At 40.4% G+C, this 17,224-nt stretch overlaps 1 protein-coding gene across 7 annotated transcripts in view; it reads left to right on the top strand.

The window, feature by feature from the left end:
• The window catches only part of KIAA0586 (KIAA0586 ortholog), a 76,575-nt gene that overhangs the window by 51,512 nt on the left and 7,839 nt on the right, over positions 1-17,224 (top strand). The window contains exon 31 of one of the 7 annotated variants that reach the window (XM_061998093.1): positions 9,889-9,950. The exons of the other annotated variants lie outside the window; for them this stretch is intronic. Within the exon in view, the coding sequence (XP_061854077.1) occupies positions 9,889-9,896 (8 nt within the window). The 3' untranslated portion in view covers positions 9,897-9,950. Of the gene's footprint in view, positions 1-9,888; positions 9,951-17,224 lie in introns of those variants that run through there. 7 annotated transcript variants of the gene reach the window in all.

Below are 17,224 nucleotides of genomic sequence, written 5' to 3' on the forward strand. Positions count from 1 at the left end.
ACGTTTGGCCACGGGATGGCAGTAGTCAATTTTCTTTGAGAGGAACAAGAAGAAAAAATGATTTATATACCAGGATAATTTAAATCACATTCAAAGTATATTTATTTAATGAGCCAATAAAAATCAAGAGGATTTGCAAATGGAAACAACTATCTGTCAGTTTTAACCAGAAGGTCTTGTCTCTATAAGCTTTACCACAGCAAAATGAATCGGGCAAAAAGCTGAGGGTAAAAATTAATAGAAAACATGTGAAAGAAAAATAAAAACTTGCAAATTGATAAGTATACGTAGGTTTAAGTAAATAGAATGTTTTCAAATTAAGCACATCTGCTACTAAGTTCAAAGCACTCTGTTTATAAAAACTGCATGTCAAACAGTTGCCTTTACTGAGATGTCACGGGACAATGGAAAAGCATTTCAGAGGCAGGATCATTTAGGTATTTTTTCAAAGCTTAAAGAGTATGTGGTTGTATTGATATTAGAGCTTAGGAAATGTAGAGCCCTGAAATGAAGTGTGACTTCAGGGTGTTGGGAGAAAGGGGAAATTGTTTTTGACTTAGAGTTGGATGTAAAGAAACCCTTTTTTATTTAATTCATAGATACATGACAAGATTTGATTTATCTTTTGTCTATAGTCATTATATATATATATGAGATAGAGCTTTCTTTTGTTGTTTAAAAATGTTTGTGGTCTCAAGTGAACATGTGTTTTTACTGAAAGAAAGTTGATTGATGTCTTCTAATGAAAGTTGAAGTTCAGTAAGACTGTTAGAATATCATGCCCAAAAGGGTAAATGTCTCCTGAAAGTTGCAACTGAAAATAAAGCCTGAATGTATTATTAATTGAAATGTGTGCCTTCTCTAGACATAGTGGAGACAGTGGTTTGAAAACATATATTTGTAGTATATAATATACATGCATATATATTTTTGGCTTTATAATACCTTTTAATCTTAGTATCATTTTTTTCATATCTCTTCATAAATGTAATATGATAATAATTTTTATTGTGGTTGGGGAATGGGCATATTTTCTGAATACAAGCATTTTCAGGTTTACATTAACATGACTCAGAATTTTTAAATTAAAGTGAAAGAACAGGTGGCAATGCTTGACTGCAGAGCATTTTTAAACTTTAATATGAGCAACTCCAAACCAAGAGATAGATGTATCTTCACTTAATTATTTTTCTATAGCATAGGCTCTCCAAATGTGACCTTGAGAGCACAACATCATGATAGTAATTCCTTTTTATCTCCAGCTAGTGAATTATATTCAGGCAGCCATAAGTACGTGGGAAAGTAATATTTGGACACTAAGCAATTGGCTTTTTTGCCACAGAGAGCTTGCACAATTGCTTGTGGAAGGAGATGGTCTGTACAATAAATGAATAAAAAGACAAGAAGCCCTCAAAAAAATCTGTATAACAATAAAGCTTCCCGAGTGCTTATTTGATATTGAAAATGGACTACTTCTGTGTTAACATTGACATTATACTGTACCAAAAACTGTAATACTGAAAGTAAGGCCATAACTAAATACTTCTTTGCCACTCTTCTTCAGCCAGGAACTGCTCTGAGTTAGGTTTTGGGTTATTTTTTCTTAAAACTATTGAGGCAAATCTGTAACAGATGCTTCAGGGAAGGAAGAAGATTGGGATAAGGTGAAAGGTCTTTCTTTTTTCTTGGAACTGCAACTGTTTTGGTCAAACTTAACAACTATTCTACCGAAAGTTTGCTTTCTCCTTAATATTCTGCTAGGTTTTTTAAAGTCTTTTGCTAAAAACTGTCCATACCACCCTGAAAATAGCAGATAGTGAAGTGAAACAGAGCCATTAGTCCCATCAAACCTGAGAGGTAGGAATAGTTTGTGTAGCGTGCCTTACCTCTTGAATTTAACTAATTTTTGAGAGAAGGTCTTGGAAATGGAAGTAATGAAATCACTAAGTATTTTTCATTTCATAATGAAATCACAAAGACATTTTTCAAGCAAACTTCCTGGTAGAAGTTTGTGTATATTTTTTGGTGTTTCTTCAGAGCTGCTGTTTCTGGTCTATTTTGACTCTGGTGTTTTCCCATACTGTTACCTCCCCATGCTATCAGATGGCTCATTGATGTAATTCAGTTAATATATTTTACATTCCAGCAAGTCAGGAAATGCAAAGCTGCATTTCCCACAGAAACTCTGTCTTTTCATTGGCTTTTAGGTACTCCGAGTGGTTCAGAAGAGCAGTTCTTACTGTAAGTCAACATTTAGTTGTCTTACAGTACCTTTGGAGTTTTGAATTTCTTGGCTTTTGCAAATAGTATTTATCTGTTAAGAAGTGCCATTTATATCTGTGATTGCTTCTTTGCCCACTGAGTTACTTCAGTTATTTGTCAGACTAAATGCTAAAACAGAAGTTTGATTTTTTTCATAGCTTAAGGCAAAGTCTTGCATAGAATTGTTACTGTAGACAATGATGTCCTGCTGTGGTTGTGCTCTACTGCTTCAAGTTAAGGCCCTGGGAAACTAAGCACCAGGAATCGCTGTGGGTTTCATGGGGCTGTGCACATCCTTGTGCCCATTCCCAAAAGATCTCTTTCTGAGAAATGAACCTCTGGTCTCATAGACTTGTCATTTCTTCCCCTCACTATGCAAAAGGCATGAGCAACAGGAGCTACCAGCAGGTGAAGCATCACCTGACCCTTTTCATACAAATCTACATGTGTTAGGTTTTTGTTCACCTGGCATTTTTCTTCAACTTTTAAAAGAGTGAAAGTTCGTTTCCTCTTACTGCATCCCTCCTTAAATGGCACATAGGGACATGGAGCCCTCTCACTGCTGTAGTATTGTCAAGACACTTCTCTGACTTTGTGCTGAGGTATGTGGGAGGTATGTGCAAAAGGCAGAAAACTTTAACTTTTAGTCTTCCCTTGGTGCCTATACAGGTGATGCTTTACACTCATTGTGGAATCTGCACAGCTTTGTGTATCTGCCAGTTTCCCTCATACAGTGCACAGGAGAATCAGGTTCTGTGATGTGCTAGGTATGTGTATGGTTACTATTGCACTTTTCTTGCAGTAAAAAGAATAAAGCAGTATTCCAGTGTGGGCTTAAGGAATGTTCCTGGTCAGACTTTTTGAGAGGTCAGGCTGGCATCTATGACCCCATTGCTTGACCATGTGAAAGCAGTTTGCAGTTGCTTCTTTCTTCCTTTTTGATCAGATCTTTGTGTTTAAAGCACTGTTACTTTGCTGAGGTTCAGGTATATTCCTGTGTTTAGTTCCTCCTCTGATCTGTACACAGCAGCAGCAGTTTTCACTGAAATTCCAGCAGCAGTTGGGTTTTTTTTCTGCTGAAAGGGAAAGAAAAACTTATTCAGACTGACATGATCACTACTTGAAGGATTACTTTCTATGGAAACTGTCAAATACTAGGATTTTTACTTGTCTTTTTTCAGATTTACTGGGGCTCAAAGTAAATATCCAGATATCTCATTTGATCCCCTCTTCAAGCCTAGATTTTAAAGGATTGCAGGTGATCTAATCCTGTGACCTGTGGTATCCGTCCCTCAAAGTGAGTTTTATATATGATAAAGTTCAGGATAAGGACGAAATCATGCCTGGTATTTCACTCACACATGGGAGTTGTAATGTACAAATAATAAGGATCCAGTCCCTTTTTCATGCTGGTAAGCTGAAAACCTGTGGCACTGCTGCATAAAGCATCCAATATATATTCTGCAGTTTGTATGTCCTTTTTGCCTCAAAATATGTGTTACCCAGTGTCTACTGAACATCAACTGTCTGTATCACATCACATAGACACCAAAAGGTTCAGAGGATCTTCTTTATATCTTCATATTTTAAAGGACTTGCCTGTAGAATTTCTTTTAAAAACTTAAATTCATAATTGCATTTGCTTGTCAAACACTTGTGACTACCTGCTGGAACCAAAGCAGTCCAGGCTGCCAGGCAAGCTCTGCTGAGCTGTACACAGCACCACTGCCCCATCCCTCCAATGCAGATTTCGTCATATTTTCCCTTTTTGCCAGTCTGAGGTTTGAGGGGGTTTTATTTGATGGTTGGTTTTGTTTGGTTTAATGTGGGGTTTTTTTAGCATATATCTGTAGTGGCCAGGCTTATTCTAGGCAGCATTCTCATTAATAGGAGGATACCTTTTGCTGCTGCATATCCACTCTTAAGAGTTGGAGTGTCCTAACTGAGAGCTCTAAATTGCTATTTCCACTTTGGCAGTCTACCTTTGATCCTTTACCAATTCCAGTTTCCAGTTGCATAAATCCACCAATTGTCAGGCTGTTGGGGGCCAAGCTACAATGTGATGCCTTTTCTTTTGTGTGAGATTCTCGTGGGGTACTGAATAATCTGGAGTCACTGTGCATTGCAGGCCCAGTATGGTCTTGATAACAAGTATTAAATACAGTCTCAGCTCTCCAGGACACTCACACACTCCTTACCAATCTATCCAAATTCTTGTGCCAAAGCAGTCTTTCTCACAGCCTGTGTAGGATCCATAAACACGCTAGAATATGACTGAAGCAGCTTTGTATTGTGGATTATGATTTGTATGCACTTTTACAAACTTACAGTAATTGCTTTTGCCTTCATTGTAAAGAGCAAAAAATAAACACACACAATAAACCCCCTTAATGGGCACTGGTCCCACTGGCACTGATCTTGAGTAACTCTGAATAAAAGCAGATGGTAGCAAGCTGACTAGGCTGACCTGCTTTCCCCTTTCATGCAAAACATTGCTTATATAAATGGGGGACACACACAAAAATTTAATGGGCTTGGGCAAGCCACCTAAGGACAGAGACTCCCCATGTACTTAATGCTTACATCAGCCCAAGGGCTGTTTCCAGTTAGCTCTTCTCTGGAGGGAGAAGTTTCTCACAAATTAGTGGTTCCACAGCTCTGAGCCCATGGTTTAATAAGAAAGAACTGATGTGCATCTAGAAAGTGAGCGTGCTTAGCTGTTCTGTGGCCTGTGGGTTGTGGTAGGTCACGGAAAATGATCAGAATAGAATCTCCCGAACCCGCTACTCATTTATATACGTATATTTGAGTCTGAAGTCCCTTACATATCATCTTCTGGCATAATGTTATAAAGGGGCATTTGATTTTTATGCTCTTGTACTACTTTAATTCACAGATCTATTTATTAGCAGTGATGGCAAATGATTTAATATTGATATTCCTAGTTGTTCTAAATGGTGTGCTTCAGTGTGTCCCTGTAACAAGATGTGTTGTAAGAAATAGCTTTGGCTTTTCGTATTCAGCAGAGCATTTGGTTGGAGTTACTACCTCCACAAGTATGCTACAGCCTCTGCCAGAGACTGCAGCCTGCAAAAGCTGTTTCCTGAATAAGATATATTCACACTCCCCAGCCAGTATGGTTTTCAGCCTGGTACATCAATGCCAGCTGAGCTGAAGTCAGGAACCATTCCAGCTGTCTCAGGTGGACCTGCTGCCGACTCTGTGTTAGCTCAGTTGGCAGAAGCACTGCAGGGTCTTCCAGGATGACCACCCCTATTTGGATTAACAGTCATTTAAGTAGGCTGCTTATCTCACAGTTCTATTTTAGTGTGAAAGTTGCAATTCTTTTATAAAGGGCATCAGTATCAGAGCAGGAAGGCTTTGATGCCTTTGGGTGCTGGCAACACATTGCACGGATACAGTATGGTGACAGGTGAAGACAAGGAGTATTACAAACACATATTTCAACTTGTAGAAACATACAAAGCACTGCAATAGGAGTAACATAGGCTTTCTGTCTTCTGTATGTGCTGAGTTGGGTGTATTTTTCTGGTTGGCAGGGGAAGACAGGTGTTGCTCGTTAAAATTCAGTGTTTTGTGCATGTCAGAGAGCAACATAACAGAGGCAACAGCTTCTGCTTTCCCCTCTGTGTTGTTTTTGATGATCCTTGGGCAGGGGCAACTGGGCTTCTTTCAGCTTTACCTGTTCTGAAAGAGTTCTCAAGTCAGCTTTTTAAAGCATTACATGAAAACTGGAAGGAGACACCCGTTCGTGTGGGGAGTAGCTGGGTAGAAGAGAAATTACTAGGACAAGTGTGTCTATGCTGAGTAGAGGTAGCTTAATGTGAGTAATGACAAACCCACAGATTATGACTGTCTGTCCATGAACCTTTTATCAAGAATATGAAGGATTTACAAAAGCTGTCATTCTCAGCCATTAAACGGTTTTCTTTTTTAATGCTTTGTAAATTTTTGCACTGCTATCAGAGGCAAGGCCAAGCTGTAGAGTTATTAATAAAACCTAACTGGCCAATAAAGACGGATATTTATATGATTGGTGTCCACAGTCTAATGTTGGGGTTTGAATTTTACTGCTTGCTGCATGGTGAATGGGCCTGACTTAGTTTTCATGCTCGTGAACAGTGTTTTTACTAGATACTTTATTTGCTTGTTTTTCTAGATAGTTCAGGAGTAAACAGACCTTGTACTTCATGCCCTGAAGAGAGGCTTGTTTTTTCCAGCATCACCTTCTCAATAGTGTTACAAAGACCGCCTATAATTAAATACAAATATATGTTTCCAGTACACATGTGATTAATTTCTTAAGAGTAGGAGCCCAGGAAACTTTCAGATAATGCAACAGCATGAAGCAGATTTTATCTAGGATGTCTTCCAAATAAAGAGTACTATATAAATAATGGTAAGCTTGGATAACATGCTGATTTTGAGAAAGGCAGTCTGCCAAAGTAGCTTCCTTCTTAAAAATAGGGTAAGGGCTGGTGAGAGAAGATTGAAGTTGTCATGCATGACCTGTTGTGTACTGCTGACGTTGCACATGGGACTGCACTTTGTAATAGTGTTGAATAATGTGCAAATGTAAAACCCTTTTCACCTTCCATAAAAGTAATTTTGAAAATAAAATACAACAAATCCTCATCTCTGAAATATCAGTTGCAAATGTGCTTTCGGTGACTCCGTTTACAAGGAACAGTAGTAAATGAGGAAGATGGGTTAAACTTTGTCTGTGGACTACTGTGTTCTGGTTTTTATCATGAATGCTGTCATTTTGGGAAAAAAAAACCCTGCACCTAGAAAAACTTAATTTAGATTTAGAACCTTTGTATCTCTGTTGTCATTCTTCTCTAATCTGAAGCTTATGTTTTACTTTTACAAACGGAAGAACTGTTTTTAAGCACAGTTCTAAACAAGCTGAGTGAAAGCTGTTGAGTGTGACTTAAATATGTAGCAGTTCTGTAAAATGCAAGGTTTTTTTTCCTCAGTGCTTTGGCCACAGGGAGGGAACTGTTTCTCTTTGTGTATGGCATGACTTTGACTTTCTATTAACTCATTCTTTTTTAATGTGAGATAGGCATGTAGTTTTTCTACAAAACAATAAATCATCAACCATCTGTGAACTACGTATCTCATATTTTCTGGGTCTGGTAGAATTACATTTCTGTTCTGGCTCGAAATTATGCAGGTTCGACTTAATATGGGATGATCTGCTGACCTCTGTCCTAACTCAGTTTGTTACAGTAAAGTAATAATCTCAGGCTTGCATATCATAGCCTTGTTTTATGCACTGTATGTATTGCAAGAGTTGGGCACAGCTATGTTTGTTTAAAGACAGTGTAACAGCTGTGGTTTCTGTCCTTGTCAGGCCACAGTATCTTCAGTGGAAGTAAAAAGCATGGAATTTGCTGGCTGTTGCCTAATTTCCATGTTTGTTGTTTTTTTGTGTGTTTGTTTTTATAATCCTAAAACCATAATTACAGATCTTGAAAAAATGGTTTTATTTACTTTAAAAAGTTGCCATTGTGCCCTGTTATGTAAATCAAAATTATAAATGGGAAATATTTACTAGTTTGAGTTGCAGAGTAAACACACAATTGACTTCTTAACAGTGCATGTTGCTTATTGCAGTAATTGGACCCACTCCTAGAGACAGGCAAGCAGGGAGATTAGGGAATGCTTGTTTCTGAAGGTGAAGCTTCCTTCCTGATTAAAAAAAGAAAAAGAGAGAGAAAAGAAAGAGGAGAACAGTTTCCTCTTGGAGTCCTCAACGTTGAGGGAGGCCCAGGAGTTGTGCCTCCCCTGCTCCAGCTGGCCTTTACATGCTGTCCTTTGTGGAGGCGTTCTCTGATGAATGGTGTCCAAAACCATTTTTACAAGAGAATTGGAGTATGACTATACAGGAAGATCTGAGATTTAAAGAGGTTTTTGCTCTTCTCTCATATGCTTTTAAAGGCAAGGCTATGACAGTCAATATCTCTGAGGTTAAGGCTTGGTAAAGGCTGAACTGTTCCTAAGATTCATAATCTTCTAGAAATGGCTTAACGAAGAGACTCAACCCAAAGTTTCAGCTATATGTAAAAAATCTGTTCTGACTTCAATATATATGATATGAAAACTGAATAAAAGCAGTGCTTCAGGCAAAACCTTCTCTGCTATGGTGTGACAATCCACGCCATCACCAGAGGTTTGGACCATTCGGCTGTGCTTTTGGAAGTAAACCTCATGATTCTGCCAGAGAGATGTTTTAGCTCAGACGGTTGCAGCACACAACAGCTTTGTTGGAGTGTTGGCTCTGTGCTTATGGCAGGAAACTGCAGTAAACCCTCAGCTGTGTACCTACAATACATAGTGGTTGTTCTGAATGCAGCCAAGGCTGCAATTTAGTCTTTTTTTTTTTTTTTCTTTTTGAGGTCAAGCCATGCTTATAAGCTTGAGCATCCCAGCAGCTAAAAACTAGAACAACTTCAGATGACAGTTAGAGCCTGACTATACTTCAGTAATTCAGTAGGTCTTTTTCTTTCTTTAAGGACAAAATCCTTTGCTCTGCCTGGCCTATGTGGGCTGTTAAATGAGAGCCATACATTCAGTTCTTTAACCCAACTGCTTTTTTGCAAGTCTGCATGGAAAATGAAGTGCTTATAAAGAAGAGTACACTTGATATGTACCCATCATAGGTCTGAGTGAAGCGCTTAGGAGATGTTTACATCGTGCAACACTGCTTGGAAATCTGTGAACTAGCAACTAAGCAACCTCCAGAAGCAATGAAGCTCAGGGGTTGTCTGGTGCTGGGGTAAAACCGATGGGTCTTAGGACGATGTGATTTATTAAGGCATCCAGGATGTCTCCTTATCCTGTATTTTGTACACATACTCACTGGAGTATCTGATTGACTGACTTGCAGAGTGTGCCATCCAACCCTGCACACTCGTGTAAAGCACTGCAGTGCAGAGTCTGCCAAAGGGAATATTCTGAAGTATATGAAAGTTCAGATGTTTTTAGTCTGAGAGTGAAATTGCAGAAGGCCCTTAGAGGTCTGACTTATTGTGCAATTGCTGTAAGTAATTTGTAATCAAAATACCTTTGCACATGTCACTTTCATATTTCCTGTAATAAAACAGCAAGAGCAATTAAGATTTTGGACCATAAGCTTGTGCAAGCTTCTAAAATGGTATGAGTTGAGGATTTTTTGAGTCTTGGCTGAAATAGCCAATTTAAAATTTTTTTTATTGCTGAGAAAAAGAAAGTTTAGTAATAGCTATTTATCTGTAGCCTAGCAAACAAAGCTGTTATGTAGTAACATAATGGATCTGAAGTTTACTTCTGAAAAATAGTTAAGTAAGAAACCAAAAGAACTCCTCACAAAACTGGAAGCCATCTGCACTTGGGTAACCCATCATGTGACCTACTGGGCTTTATGCATTTCAAATCAAAACGAATCAGTAAATATACTGCCATATGCATGCAAATATGTCTGATAACACACTGTGTGCTGTGTATCTGTAATGTTGTTCTAACACGCTTCAGAAAGTTGTCTGTGGTCGTGGCATTCTGCAGGAAACATTAGATTAATATAGCTGCCTTTGTCGTGTAATTTTTTTCTTGTTTAAGTAGGTGTGTGAAGGCTGGTGCTACATAAATGAATTATATGGAAGACTCTGGAGGAAGAGGGGGCTTGTAAACGAGACTGAAATTAATGAATATAAGAATTAGAAATCAAAACTTTATGTTTAGTCTGAGGAGAAACAATTCCTTAAACCATAACCACATGGCTGTTTCTTGTTTGCATCAACTCTGGTTGACTGTTATTGTCTTCTGTTAATTCTCTGGGGCAGTGGCCTGACTTTGTTGAATGAGCCAATTGTTTTCCTTTGTGTTGCCCATCAAGTAAGTCCCCATCTGGTTTGTATCAGACTGTTTTCACAGCCAACAACTGCTGCCTTTTCTATATCCTGACACTTAAGGGCCCCATGCTATCAAAGCATTGCTGTGATAGCCTGTCTGGCCGGGCCTGTACAGCTGTGCCTTGCAGCTTGAAACTATTACCCAAGTAATGGTAACTTAGAACTTGAACTGGCTCTTATTCCCATTGGTGTCGTGTGTACAGTGAACAGAATACATTTTTGTTGAACTCTACATCCAACAAAAAATTCTTTAAAGCTCTCATTTTTGTTTATATAATTGGTTAGTTTTTATTTTCCATCGGCGTTCTGTATCTAGAGGCAGTTTTGTGTTCTTCTAAATCATTAATGAGTACAAGATAAGCAACATTTATTTAAGGCATTGCTGTTATTACTTACTTTTATGGTACATTAAAGCTCAATAAGTGAAAATTAAACAAGCAAATGATTCTTAATGAGGATTTTACTTATCAGATTTAGAGTACGTTTCCAGGAAACTGTGTGTGTGATAAATGGGGGTTGTGCGAATCATGCTACACCTTGGCTTCTATGCTACTCACTTTACAAGTACCTAGCTAAAAATACAGAGCAGTGGATAATGAGCCTGCATTAGCCTGTTTATTCCTCTCCTGAAAGAACAGGGAAGGGCTGGATAACTCTGTAACCGACGCTGTGAAACTATATTAGCATTGCAAAATCACATGCCCTGTGCATGATCCAGCCTTGCTACATGGTAGGAGACAGTCCTGTTCTGAGAGACTTTGCAACATGTAGGTTGTTTCCCTCCAGGATTTAAAAATCTCTAACATTGCATCAAATAAGTGACATCCAAATGCTGTCTTCTATAAAGACAGATGATCTTTAAGCATTTGTTGTATTTTGATTTTGTATAGGCCATATAACTCCCAGTGATGAGTAATGATGAGGGGAAACATACATAGAATCATAGAATGGTAGGGGTTGGAAGGGACCTTTAGAGATCATCTAGTCCAACTCCCCTGCAGAAGCAGGTTCACCTAGATCAGGTCGCATAGGAACATGTCCTGGCAGGTCTTGAAGACCTCCAAGGAAGGAGCCTCCACAACCCCTCTGGGCAGCCTGTGCCAGGGCTCTCTCACCTGAACAGTGAAATAGTTTTTCTTTATGTTTAAGTGGAACTTTTTGTGTTCCAGCTTCATCCCATTACCCCTTGTCCTGTTGCTGGCTACTACAGAAGAAAGGGATGTCCCAGCCTCCTGACACCCACCCTTTAGATATTTATAAATGTTAATAAGATCCCCCCTCAGTCTCCTCCAGACTAAACAGCCCCAGTTCCTGCAGCCTTTCCTCATATGAAAGATGTTCCAGTGCCCTGATCATCTTGGTGGCCCTGCACTGGCCTCTCTCCAGCAGTTCCCTGTCCCTCTTGAGCTGAGGAACCCAGAACTGGACACAGGACTCCAGATGAGGCCTCACCAGGGTAGAGTAGAGAGGGAGAAGAACCTCTCTTGACCTGCTGCCCACACTCTTCTTGATGCATCCCAGGATGCCATTGGCCTTCTTGCCCATGAGGGCACATTGCTGGCTCATATTTAGCTTGTTATCAATCAGGACTCCCAGGTCTCTCTGCAGAGCTGCTCTTCAGCGGTTCGACCCCCAGCCTGTACTGGTGCAGGGGGTTGTTCCTTCCCAGATGCAGGACTCTGTACTTGTCCTTGTTGAACCTCATGAGGTTCCTCTCTGCCCAACTCTCCAGCCGGTGGAGATCCCGCTGAATGGCAGCACAGCCTCTGGGGAATCAGCCAGTCCTCACAGTTTGGTGCCATCAGGCAACTTGCTGAGGGTACACTCTGTCCCCTCATCCAGGTTGTTGATGAAGATGTTGAACAAGTCTGGGCCCAGAACCGATCCCTGTGGAACTCCACTGGCCACAGGCCTCCAACTCAATTCTGTGCCATTGATCACCACCCTCTGGGCTCTGTCATTCAGCCAGCTCTCGATCCACCTCACCACTGTTCATCCAAACCACACTGCCTGAGCTTTCTGATGAGGATGTTATGGGAGACAGTGGCAAAAGCCTTGCTGAAGTCAAGGTAGATGACATCCGCTGCTCTCCCCTCATCTAGTCAGCCGGTTATGCACTCACAGAAGGCATCAGGTTGATCAAACAGGATTTCCCCTTGGTGAAGCCATGTTGACTCCCCCTGATAACCATCTTATCCTTCATATGTTCAGTGATAACATTCAGGATGAGTTTTACCCTCGCCTTTCCAGGGATGGAGGTGAGGCTGACCGGCCTGTAGTTTCCTGAGTCGTCCTTCCTGCCCTTTTTGAAGACTGGAGTGACGTTGGCTTTTCTCCTCAGCTTGTATGTGTATTGAATTTTATCTTCTGGACTCAATTCTTTCATGATATTTAGAACACAGAGAGAGAGAAAATAATGGATAATTTCAAAATTATCCAATGGTCTTACTCTAAGCATTTACAAGAATCTGCTAGAGAGCAGATTGATTCATCTAATACTTGCAGAGTAAGTGCTCCTGTGCATCTGGGTGTATATATAGTGTGAATGAATTTGCTTTAAGTAAAATACTAGGGAGGCATGAGACACACGAGAGAAGGTTTATTTGCCGTTGTGTTTTTCCCAGTGGTGTGCACTGGATGTCATTGTGGCAGATTAGGATTGTGCAAAATAGCTGGGTTTATGTCATTACCAGGTATATGAGGGGTTTGAAAAAAACTGCTTTCTTAAGAAGCTTTCCATAATTCCTCTTCCTATGAATGCTACATAAACTGAGGAGTTGCAGTGTGTGCTCCAGACCCAGGTGTCTATGCCATTCACCTGCAAAAGTCATGTCCTGTCAACACCCAGTAGCCCACACCTCTGCAAAGAAGCTACCCCCACACATGCCAACTAGATTTCTGTACACACTTTTCAGTGCAGCTTTCCTTGTATTTTGGCCAGGAATATTTAAACCTAGACAACTAATAAATGATTTTCTTTCGGGCTGTTTCCAAGCTATATTAATCATTCTTGTGGCCCAAAGCATGATAAAACCTATTGGTGAACTGAGTGCAAACCAGGTTTGGCACCAAGAGCTTGAACTGGGAAGAGTGGACATCAAAGAGCTAAAATGCTTTCTAAAATAAGTTGAAAGTAGATACTAGAAGGAGTTGGCACCATCCCTTAATGTGACCAGTGTTCAAAACTGCAACTTGTGTGTGTGTGCAGCTTCCGAGGTGAAGAACGTCTGCCCAAAGGAGAACCTACTGTAAAAGAGTACGTTCAGTGTCTCAGAAGGTACTGCTTGGCTGCTGCTGGAAGATTTCTGCAGAGGCTCCTGGGTTAGCTAACAGCAGTTGTTGGTTTTACTGTTGCTGCTGGGGAACTGTTGGTCCACGGTGAAATGTTCAAGAGGCACAGTGTTGCTAGGAGCAGTCTGAAGTGTTTTCCCTGCTTTTGATAGTGATTAGCAGAGATGGAGGTGTGCATCATATTAAAATCAGTAGCAATGTGCCTAACAGAGAGTCAAGAAAGTTGGTGTAGTGTGCTGAATACGTGGCATACGTGTAGAGCAACACATTTCTGCAGTTCATTTATTCAGCTGATTTAGAGCTCAAGTTCACCCCAGTATTGCAAAGGAATTTTGTTTTTACTCTTTCCCACGTAACGGGCCAAGGTTCTTGGATTGGTTTGTGGTTGTTTTTTTTTTTACAAGGAGCAATGCTTATCTCTACTGCACAAAGTTTAAAACATTTTAAATTTTAACAAACTTTTAAAAAGCAAGGGGAAAAAAACCCAGAGACTTTTAAAAGTTTCTGGTCCCAGGAATTGAACTGTAGAGGCAATGTTACTTAGCATCTCACTGAGTACTTATTTCAAGGTTCAGAATAGGATCGGAACACTTAAATAATAGCAGTCTCATAGCAGATCTTCCAGTAAAGATATTTAATGTTTTCTTTATTTGAACTTCCTCATGTAGATTACTACAGTAGTCTTTCTGAGCTAATAAAAAATTGCTTGTCTCTCTAAACTTCTTTAAACTGCTTATTCCTAATACATTTTTCAAAGTTAAGTGGTATGCACAAATGGTAAGACCTTTTGTAACCATCCTCTACTGTTAAACAAATGGCTTGAGTGGAGGTCTTCGTAACAGGTTTGTTGGTTATGTGCAAGAAATATGTGTAGAGGTGTGCCAGTGTTTCTTAGAATGCATCACTAGAAAATGCTAACAGCACAGGGCTGGGTTTGTTCTGTCTTGGTTGGTTGGTTTGTTTGTTTTCTTCTTGGGGAAAACATCCATCATCTCCTTTTTAACAGATGTAATTACAAAAATTGAGTAATTGTGCTGCAGGTATAAGCATTTTAGTAAACCAGATCTTCATAACGGTAGTACAGTAAGTAATGGGACATTTGGCAAACTGTTTCAGCGGGATCTTGACCAGCTTGAGAGTTGGGCAGAGAGGAACCTCATGAGGTTCAACAAGGACAAGTGCGGAGACCTGCATCTGGGAAGGAACAACCCCCTGCACCAGTACAGGCTGGGGATTGACCTGCTGAAGAGAGAGACCTGGGAGTCCTGATTGATAATAGCTAACCATGAGCCAGCAATGTGCCCTCATGGCCAAGAAGGCCAATGGCATCCTGGGATGCATCAAGAAGAGTGTGGCCAGCAGGTCAAGGGAGGTTCTTCTCTCTACTCTGCCCTGGTGAGGCCTCATCTGGAGTCCTATGTCCAGTTTTGGGCTCCTCAGCTCGAGGGACAGGGAACTTCTGGAGAGAGTCCAGCACAGGGCCACCAAGATGACCAGGGGAATGGAACATCTTCCTTGTGAGGAAAGGCTGCAGGAACTGGGGCTGGAGGAGACTGAGGGGGGATCTTATTAACATTTACAAATATCTAAAGGGTGGGTGTCAGGAGGTTGGGACATCCCTTTCTTCTGTAGTAGCTAGCAACAGGACAAGGGGTAATGGGATGAAGCTGGAACACAAAAAGTTCCACTTAAATATAAGAAAAACTGTTTCACTGTTGAGGTGAGGGAGCCCTGGCACAGGCTGCCCAGAGGGGTTGGGGACTCTCCTTCCTTGGAGGTCTTCAAGACCCGCCTGGACATGTTCCTATGCAACCTGACCTAGGTGAACCTGCTTCTGCAGGAGGGTTGGACTAGATGATCTCTAAAGGTCCCTTCCAACCCCTACCATTCTATGATTCTATGATATGGAGAATCCTGTGACTTTTTAAGTGAAACATCATCAAAACAACTGGGTCATTCTGAATATTCAAGTATTCTGAATAGAGAAATACAGCTGTTTTGTTGCAGTCATCTAGAAAAGCACTAGTTATTTGAATAGACTTTTTTTATGCTGAGTGTATCTTAATTTTTTTATCACAAGAATGCATTTAGTGACTTCATTATATGTGAAGAGTGACTTGTAATTAGAAAACTCCCCTGCAGCATTGCTCTTCAGGCAGTGCAGTACAGAAAGTTTCCTGGTTTCTTCTTGATGCCTGTCCCCAAGCCTTCATTCAGATTTGGGTGCAGATTGCTGCCATGGCTGGAGAATGTAGCCTTCTTGCCTGGGATATCCTTCTGGCTATTGGATAGAGAGCTCATCAAGCTGTCCCATCACACTGTTCAGTGATAGAAAGTATTTTGTGACTTCTTAATGCTGATTCACTGAAAGTTGTCCTCTTACACGCCTAGTGGATTTTTTTAGTAGTCATGTATCTGTGGAGTTGTCAGGGCTGCAGAGAGTGTGATGCTTAGTAAGGATACACAGTGCAAGCATCGCTGCAGGTAACATACTCTGCCTTGACCTGCAGCATACTGAACCTGTCTGGTAAATAGAGTTTGTCATACGTGCATCCTGAGTGATAGGAGAACCACGCAGCCAAGACTGTGTAAGAGCAGTGTGTTGGAAATGTTGGTAATCTGACTGCCTGGGCCATGTAACTGCCTTGATCTGAAGGCAGGATGGGACTCCAGAGTAACCCAATGTGTATTCTGGCTGGTACATTAGCTTCCAAGAGCAAAAAGAACATCATTTTCTTAGGAGATCCACGTACTGGGACACCCGCCTTCATTACAAGTGTGAAAGATTGTCATTTTCAAACCCACTGCTACTCTAACTTATGATGAAACTTGTTAGAATTTGTGCATTCAACATTAATTACTTGTGTCAATTATTTTCTAATTCTTTTTAAATAAAACCAGGCCGTGTAACTTTTATGAATTAAAAGATGCTTTGATAGATGTTTTTACTTGCCACTCCCCATGTAGGCTATGAATGCTATTATGTCTAGTACTGTAGCACGACGTAGATAAGCTGGGGGCAGTATTGCTGCAATTAATATTGTTAAGATAGGAGGTCTCAGTGGAGCCAGTCCTGCTGCTAGGATTGCAGTGAATGATTCTGCATCCACAGGGAAGTCTGCATAACTTTAGCTTAGAATTTAGTGTGAATTCCCACTATCGAGCACTTCAGGTGGGGTTTTTTTGAGCTTCTTTATTTTGCTTGAGGAAGTGGCATTAAAATGTCTTTTGGATCCCAAACATCAGAAGGTGTGAATAATAATATATTATAATATAATATTTTAAAAGGTGTGAATAATAGATGATATATTATACAAGCATACTTTTATTATTACCTTCCTGTCTGCTTTTGCAGAAATGATAAAAAAAAGGATTGGTATGTAGGTGATACTTAGTTTCTTGAATAAATAAAATATTAGTTACACAATTAGAATCACAGAATGGTGGTGGTTGGAAGGGACCTTTAGAGATCATCCAGTCCAACCCCCCCGCAGAAGCAGGGTCACCTAGATCATGTCACATAGGAACATGTCCAGGTGGATCTAGAAGACTTCCAAGGAAGGAGCCTCCACAACCCATCTGGGCAGCCTGTGCCAGGGCTCCCTCACCTGAACAGTGAAATAGTTTTTTCTTATATTTACGTGGAACTTTTTGTGTTCCAGCTTCATCCCATTACCCCTTGTCCTGTTGCTAGCTACTACAGAAGAAAGGGATGTCCCAACCTCCTGATACCCACCACTTAGATATTTATAAAT

The sequence above is a fragment of the Colius striatus genome, chromosome 6 (assembly GCF_028858725.1).
Source record: "Colius striatus isolate bColStr4 chromosome 6, bColStr4.1.hap1, whole genome shotgun sequence".
NCBI classification, from domain to species: domain Eukaryota; kingdom Metazoa; phylum Chordata; class Aves; order Coliiformes; family Coliidae; genus Colius; species Colius striatus.